Source organism: Entamoeba histolytica, genomic scaffold, assembly GCF_000208925.1.
Source record: "Entamoeba histolytica HM-1:IMSS scf_1104750516425 genomic scaffold, whole genome shotgun sequence".
NCBI classification, from domain to species: Eukaryota; Evosea; order Mastigamoebida; family Endamoebidae; genus Entamoeba; species Entamoeba histolytica.
The window spans coordinates 109,473-116,728 of record NW_001914883.1 but is presented as its reverse complement, the minus strand read 5'-3'; the positions used below and the strand labels follow the sequence as shown (position 1 = coordinate 116,728).

At 25.0% G+C, this 7,256-nt stretch overlaps 6 protein-coding genes across 6 annotated transcripts; 3 read left to right on the top strand and 3 right to left on the bottom strand.

Moving 5' to 3' along the window:
- Positions 1–310: 310 nt before the first annotated feature.
- Positions 311–709, bottom strand: EHI_013340 (uncharacterized protein; the record flags this gene model as incomplete). The annotated part of the gene is made up of 1 exon (XM_651217.1): positions 311–709. One exon carries the CDS (start codon positions 707–709, stop codon positions 311–313), a length of 399 nt encoding a protein of 132 aa, XP_656309.1.
- A 1,332-nt stretch (positions 710–2,041) lies between these two features.
- Positions 2,042–2,572, top strand: EHI_013330 (pre-mRNA-splicing factor, putative; the record flags this gene model as incomplete). The annotated part of the gene is made up of 1 exon (XM_651216.2): positions 2,042–2,572. One exon carries the CDS (start codon positions 2,042–2,044, stop codon positions 2,570–2,572), a length of 531 nt encoding a protein of 176 aa, XP_656308.2.
- A 250-nt stretch (positions 2,573–2,822) lies between these two features.
- Positions 2,823–4,205, top strand: EHI_013320 (uncharacterized protein; the record flags this gene model as incomplete). The annotated part of the gene is made up of 1 exon (XM_651215.1): positions 2,823–4,205. The coding sequence occupies one exon, from the start codon at positions 2,823–2,825 to the stop codon at positions 4,203–4,205; it is 1,383 nt and encodes a 460-aa protein (XP_656307.1).
- Positions 4,206–4,357: 152 nt separating this feature from the next.
- On the top strand, positions 4,358–4,789 carry EHI_013310 (uncharacterized protein; the record flags this gene model as incomplete). Its single annotated transcript, XM_651214.1, has 1 exon — positions 4,358–4,789. The coding sequence occupies one exon, from the start codon at positions 4,358–4,360 to the stop codon at positions 4,787–4,789; it is 432 nt and encodes a 143-aa protein (XP_656306.1).
- A 28-nt stretch (positions 4,790–4,817) lies between these two features.
- On the bottom strand, positions 4,818–5,675 carry EHI_013300 (uncharacterized protein; the record flags this gene model as incomplete). The annotated part of the gene is made up of 1 exon (XM_651213.1): positions 4,818–5,675. The coding sequence occupies one exon, from the start codon at positions 5,673–5,675 to the stop codon at positions 4,818–4,820; it is 858 nt and encodes a 285-aa protein (XP_656305.1).
- Positions 5,676–5,750: 75 nt separating this feature from the next.
- On the bottom strand, positions 5,751–7,088 carry EHI_013290 (uncharacterized protein; the record flags this gene model as incomplete). The annotated part of the gene is made up of 1 exon (XM_651212.1): positions 5,751–7,088. The coding sequence occupies one exon, from the start codon at positions 7,086–7,088 to the stop codon at positions 5,751–5,753; it is 1,338 nt and encodes a 445-aa protein (XP_656304.1).
- Positions 7,089–7,256: the final 168 nt, after the last annotated feature.

Below are 7,256 nucleotides of genomic sequence, written 5' to 3'. Positions count from 1 at the left end.
AGGGTTTCTTAAAGCAAAGAACAAGAGAAGTGGTACTAAAAACATAAGCACAGTGAATTTAAAAAATATTTGTAATACTCCTGGTTCAAAACGTTCTAATAATGGACGATTTGACATTTTATTTTGCTCATTCTCCTTAATTTGAGGTTGTGAAGTTTGATGAATAAGATCAGGATTCTCTGAAACGGTTGAGGTTGTTTCTGGTAATTTGGAACTTCTCACACTCATTGATTTTTAACTAAAAAAAAAGAATGATTTTAAATGAAAGTATCAAATAATAGTTTTTAATTAACAATTCTTTTTTTTTATTTCACAAAGATCGGTATATCATAACAGGTTTTTCTCTCCCAAAGATTTTTCGCAATGTCTCAATATCAGCTCTCATAGAACTAATTATAAAAGGGTCTGTATGATGAATTTTCCTTTTATCTGAGAAATATTTCTGGGCGTGAGTTCGTACTTGTACTGATGTTCTAGTCTTTACGTATTTGGATATTTTTAAAACAGGAAGTCCTTTACAAGCAGTTGCATTGAGAAAACAAAGGCAAACCATAAATCTAGTATGTTCATCATTACTCCAATACCTATGTGTACCCAAAGTTCCATCAGGTATTGAAAGTGAATGACTTGTAACACTAAACAATTCTTTTAAAATAGATTCTTGTTCATCAAATATCTTAAGTAAAGTGGTTTTGTCTTGAATTTGCATCTCAATGAATTACCAGTATTTACATTCCAAACGATATTAATAGGTTCAGAATAATCTTCTTATTCCAGTGGCTTCTCCTGATTATTTGAAACATCAATTTTTTGAACCTTCTGATTTTCTTTCACTTTTTACTTCTTTCTTTTCATAGAGTGAAATGATATTTCTTTTATTTGGTTCATTTATTGAACCTTTCTATTTCTTTTTTCTTTCTTTTCCTTTTTCTCTTATTTTTTCATTACTAATTTTATAGTATAAGTTATTATTTTTCTTCTAAATATTTGAAAAACAACTAACATGACGTTTTTTTAACTTTCTGTTAATTATTGATATCAAAATATTTAATTCTCCTCATAAAAATGAACCAACCCCTTTTATGTGAATTGCATTATAGAATTTCTTTATTATGACATTAAATTTCTTGATCTTTTGAATATAAAATCTTTTTTCGGTTTTGTTATTTTTGTTTTTTACGATTTTACTAATTTTGTTTGTCAAAAAATGTTTCACAATTGATGGTTGATAGGACATTTCTTATTGTTTTTATTGTTTTTAATGGTAGTTTTTCTAAATCATTAATTATTTTTTTATGTATTGTTTTGTAATTATTCCTTGGAGTTTGCTTATATGTTTTTAGTTTATGTCATAAATTCATTTTCACTTAGTGTATTATCATTCTTCATTACTTCTTTGTATTTTATTCTTTTTTTTATTGTTTTCATTAAATTTTATTCTGTCTATTCTACTCATTAATCAACTTCAGTTATATTAGTCTAAAAGAAATACTTCTTAATTCAATAATATATTTCTGTGCAATGTTTGTTAATATCATTATGAAATACTCATGTCCCTTCAGTTGTTATTATGTTCAACAAATGACAAGGTAATTAACTTCACTGTGTTTAGTTATAAAACACTACCTATGTACTTCAAATTATTTGACGATTCATTCATTATGAGTAATGTATATTTACCATCCTGGAGATTTATGGAATGAACAACGATAATACTTCACTTTTTCTTCAGCAACTGGTTATGACAAACTGGTAAACAAATGATGAGATATATTATTCTATTGAACTAAAAGTCTAACACGACACTATACAACCCAAAACAAAAAAAAAATAAAAGAAGTTCAGAGCAAAAGAAAAGAAGAAAGGTAAATCAAAACAACAAATGTAAATAAGTTGTAAAGAATAAAACAAAGATTAAGAAAAAAGAAGATTAGAAGAGTGTTGATAAGAAAAAAGAAAAATAAATAAGAAGGTATGTCAAGAAGACATTTGTTGAAAACAATTAGGAGAATTAAAATTAAAAAACTTCAAATTATTAAATATGACAAACGTTGGTAGACCAACATGGTATTCAGCAAGAGGAAGTAAACACCAAGGAGGAATCAATTATGTACCATCAAAACAAGTTTCTGCACAAGATGTTATTGTACAACCAGAATTAAAGAAAAGAAAAGTACACCAACTAATAACAAGAGAAATGTTAGAAAATACCAATAAAAAACAAGAAGAATTAAAACCTAAAAAAATTGAATATAAAGAAAGTAATGATAAACAAAAAATTAAAGAAGAAATTAAAGAAGAAGAAATTAAAGAAGAAATTAAAGAAGAAATTGAAAGTGAAGATACTGAAGAAGCTCTTAAAAAAGAGTATGAAGAAATGGAAGAAGAAGAAGAGTTTTCAAACTCATCTGATTCTCAACAATATTTTTCTGATGGGTTAGTTCAAAGAAAATGGTATGATGATGTTGTATTTAAAAATCAAGCAAAAGAACCTCCTAAACAAGCCAAATATATTAATGATACTTTACGTAATGAATATCATCAACATTTTATGGATAAATTCATTAAATAATTTATTTTTGTTATATATTACAATAACATTAAAAATTTGAAAATAAAAAACTTCACCTTTTAATGATCTATTTTTAAAGATACGATAGAAGAAATAATAAAAAGAATTAAAAAATAGTAAAAAATAAAATGAAAATGAATAATAATAACAAATTTTTTTTTAAAATAAGTAAAAAAGGTGAAGCATGAAAAAATCAAAAAAAAAATCTTTGACTTAAAAGAACAAAAAAAAGATTTAGAGATTTAAAGTAATGAAAGTCCAATTAGAACATCTGTATTTATTAAATGTAGTGTTATATCTTGATTATATGAATGCTAGAAAATTTGCACAAATAAATAGTAAATGTTTAAAAACTATTCATTGTTTATTAAGAAATCCAAATATTGTTAATGTAGAAGGAGAAAGTAAATTATCACAATTAAGTAGTAAAACAAAAGGAATAATTGGAGAATTAAAAACATTTGATGGAATTCAAACATTAAGTTGTGATTATGAAGTACTTTTAAATATTCCATTTACTCTTATTAAAAATGTACAATGTTTTAATTTATCATTAAAACTTTTACAACCATTTGATTTAATAAAAATTAAAGAATATGATATAACTGATAAAATAATTGAATTAACATTATTTATATACACTAATGTTGATACTAGATTTGATTTTACTCGATTTAAATCATTGAGAAGGTTACATATTAATTATGGGTTTAATGTTAATGAACAATCACTTGAACTTATTTCACCAATACTAAATGTCTTACCTCATTTTACTAAATTAATTATTGAATGTGCTGCAAGTGGAGTATTACAATTTCTTCCTTATATTAAACAATTAAATAAAATTAGAATAGAAATATTATTGAGAGTCATTGGATTAAAAGACTCTATTTATAATGAATTAAAAGAAATACATTCCTATTGTAAAATTTGTTCTGTCTTTAATAATATCTCTCCTTTCCTTATTAATCATTCTATTCCTTTATTAATTGATCAAAAAAAATTATTTATTATTGCTCCAGATATTGTTGAAACTGATGAAGTTGAAAGTGCATGGAATTTATATTATCCTTCTAAAGTTTCAATATTTGGAAATAAAGATCTTTTTACAAATGTTAAGGAACTAAACCTTTCACATTATGACTCATTAATAGACCTTTCTTTATCAAGAATTCATTCATACAACCCTATACAATTATCATTTCCTGTTTCATTAAGATCATTATCATTTTCATGTTTTAATGTTACACCATTCCCTTCTCTTAGTTCATTAAAAATAGAAGAATTAAAAGTAAATGATTGTTCTACAGTTGTATCTCTTTGTTTACCTACAACATTAACTAAATTATATGTTTTTGATTGTGAACGACTAACAGAAATTATTGACTTAAATAATGAAAAGATGAGAGATTTAAAAATTTCATGTCCATCTGTGAAAATGATTGTTCCTTATGTAAGTAAGAAGAGACTAAAGAAATACTATAACAAAGTTACTTCAAATAATCCTGTTGATATTTTAGTCTCACAACGAGCACGTCAATGTATGGGTAAAACAGATAATTTTTCTGATGTTGAACTACCTACAAGTAATATTCCTTTAGTGCGTAGAAGTTTCGTATCAGTAAATTGCTAAATGTGAAGAAGCATTTTAAATAATGTTTTTAATACTACTTAATTACATAATTTATTATTTGTTATATTTTTTTTTTAAATTGAGGTTTCTATTTGATGAGAAACAATTATTAGAACTGAGAAGAAAGAACTTTGTTTCTACAATTCTATTTCATGCCACGAAGAAGATCATCTAGTTCAAGTAGAAAATCAACCGAAGAAAAAAAAGCAAAGAAAAGAAATAATAAAGAAGAGGAACAAAGAAAGCAAGAAGAAAAAGAAAGAGATGAATTAAAAGAATATCTTGAAGAAAAAAAGAAATATTTTGAAGACGTAGATAATTTTAAATTAGATACAATCATAGAAGATCCTAAAAAGCTATCTGAAAAAAATGAAGAGACAAGTTTATTTTCTTTTGATAAACCAAATTTGTCTAGTCTTATTAATTCTGGATTAAGTCGAGAAAGTATTTCTATTATTCCACGTGAAGTAGAAGAAGAAAAAAGTGATGATTCATTTATTAATAGACCTAATGAAAAAATTTTTCCTTCAAGAAAAGAAATTCAAATTGATTCAAAAGAACTTGATTATATTAGTCAAAAATAAGTATATACTGTTGTTTGTTTTAAATAAATTAATTCTTCTTTACTTTTGTAGTACTTGTTGTTTGTAAAGATGTATTCATAATATTAATGGCATCTTGTGCAGCCATTATGATATCTTTAAACCTGTCAGGTCCTAATAATATTCCTCCAAACCAACGTGAAACCATAACACAAACATTAGTTGCAGATATTTGTTCAAGACTTTTTAATAATTGTTTACCAGCAGCATGTTCACCATCATCATCAAAATCACAAATAATAGAACCGTTTATTTCTAGTCTATAAGCTTGAATATTATGAGTTGCTATAGATATCTTTTTATTTCTTAATAACTCTTCAAATACAATTCTAACTTCTTTTTCATTAGTTACTGGTGCAGCAAATGCAATAAACTTACTTTTACGATCATTAATTGGATTAGAAACAAAAATAGGAATTCCTTTTACTGAAAGTCCATGCATAACACTTTCTTCATTTTCTTCTTTAGAAATAATTTCTTGTTTTGCTTGAATCTCTTTTTCTGCTTCATCATCTTTATAAATTTTAGCATTAATTTTTTGAAGAAATTCTTCACTTTGTAAATAATCAACAATTGCATAAATACATTGTCCTCCTTTATATTCATTTGCTATTCTCTCAGCTTCATCAACACAAACATTTAACTGACCATCACTTAACCAATTTTTTTTTGTTTTTGCTTCAAAACGAGGAATTTCTTCAAAAGGATAATTATTTGGTAAATAATAAAATAGAATTAAAGAACAAGAAGAAGAAAAACAAATATGAACTCGATAATGATTTTGGTCTATTTTATTAAAATTAATTAAGTCATTATATTTAAAAACTTCTTTTAATGATTCATATTCTTCTATTTGTTCGTTGTTCATAAGAAATGAAAAAGATATATTTTCAAATAGAACTATAAAATAGGGTTTAAACAATCAATTATTAATATTTTTTTTTTAAGAAAATTTAACAAAAGAAGGATGTTCAATATTAATTGTAGTTGGAAATCCTTTAATCATATGTCCATCAATTGAAATAGATACAGTCAATGTTCCTGGAAGACATACCCATATATTTACATCAAATCCACATTCTCTTGAAATTACACAACTTTGTATTGGAATAGAATTAATTGATGCTTGAACATCAATTAATTGAATTTGGTTAATACCAACTTCATCTAATTCACTATTATATGTTACAAATGATACAGTTAATAAATCTCCGATTGTCATAGATTCTGGAAGTTTTTTACATAATGAAATTTGTGACAAATCTAATTCTAATGGTTCTAAAGCAATAACAGTTACTGGAAATCCAGAAAGTGGAATTTTTTCTAATTCTCCATTTTGTTTTTGTAAGAGTAATACATTCAAACTAAAAGTCCCTGATGAAAGTGCATTTAATTTAAGAATACTTTCATTCATTGTTACAGTTAATTGTTGAGAATGACGTACACTAATTGGAATTGCTGAGTCAAATTCTTTAATTACATTTCCGAATGAATCTGATAATAAAATATTTAATTCTAATGGTCTCCCAACAACAAGAGTTAAAGTTGAATCTATTTTCTTTTGAATATGAATTATTTCTTTTGAATTGGTAATAATTGTTTTGTCTTGAAACAATAAACATTTAGTAATATCAAGTTTACCTGCTTTAAGAAAAAATGTAGAGCTATAAAGAAGTTGTACAGAAGATGAAATAGATAATGTATAACCACCTTGTTGAGTAAATATTGGAATAGGTGATCCATAACAATCTCCTAAATTATATAATTTAATATTAAATGTTTTTTTAGAATGATTATGTGTTATTGAACATTGCAAACTTTCAAAATCTAACATATTCTCATTAAAATCAACTGGTCTATATTTAATAAACATTTTATCTCCAACTACATTCTTTTTACTTTCTATCGGTTCTATTAATTTACTTTTTATTGAATTAAATTCTCCTGGAACTACAGTAACACGACATATAGAAAGACTTTGTTTAATAGTAATTTCATATGTCCCACATTCTATTAAATGTTCATTTTGCATTTCACCTATTTCACTTTCAAATTGTTGTTTTTTCTTTTGAGTCCATTGTTGTAATATCTCGTTTAGTTCTATCATTGAATCAATAATCATTGAAAACTCACTTTGATATCCATTTTTTGAGCATAATAAAGTTGCTGGTGCACTTCCATTAACTTGTAAAATACATTGTTTTATTTCATCACTACTGACTGTAAGAGAAGGAATTTCCCATGTTAAATGTGGATATAATGTCTGTCTAACTCGAGACATTCTTTCTCTTTCATTTTTTAAGTTTTTCTCTTTTTAATTTTAAGTTCTTTTATTTTTTCACTTTTTTAAAAATTTTATCGTTTTTGCATCATTCTTGACTTAAATAAATTTAAACTTCTTTTTTTCTATACAAGGTTAATATGTCTTCTGTAAGTACACATGAAAGTA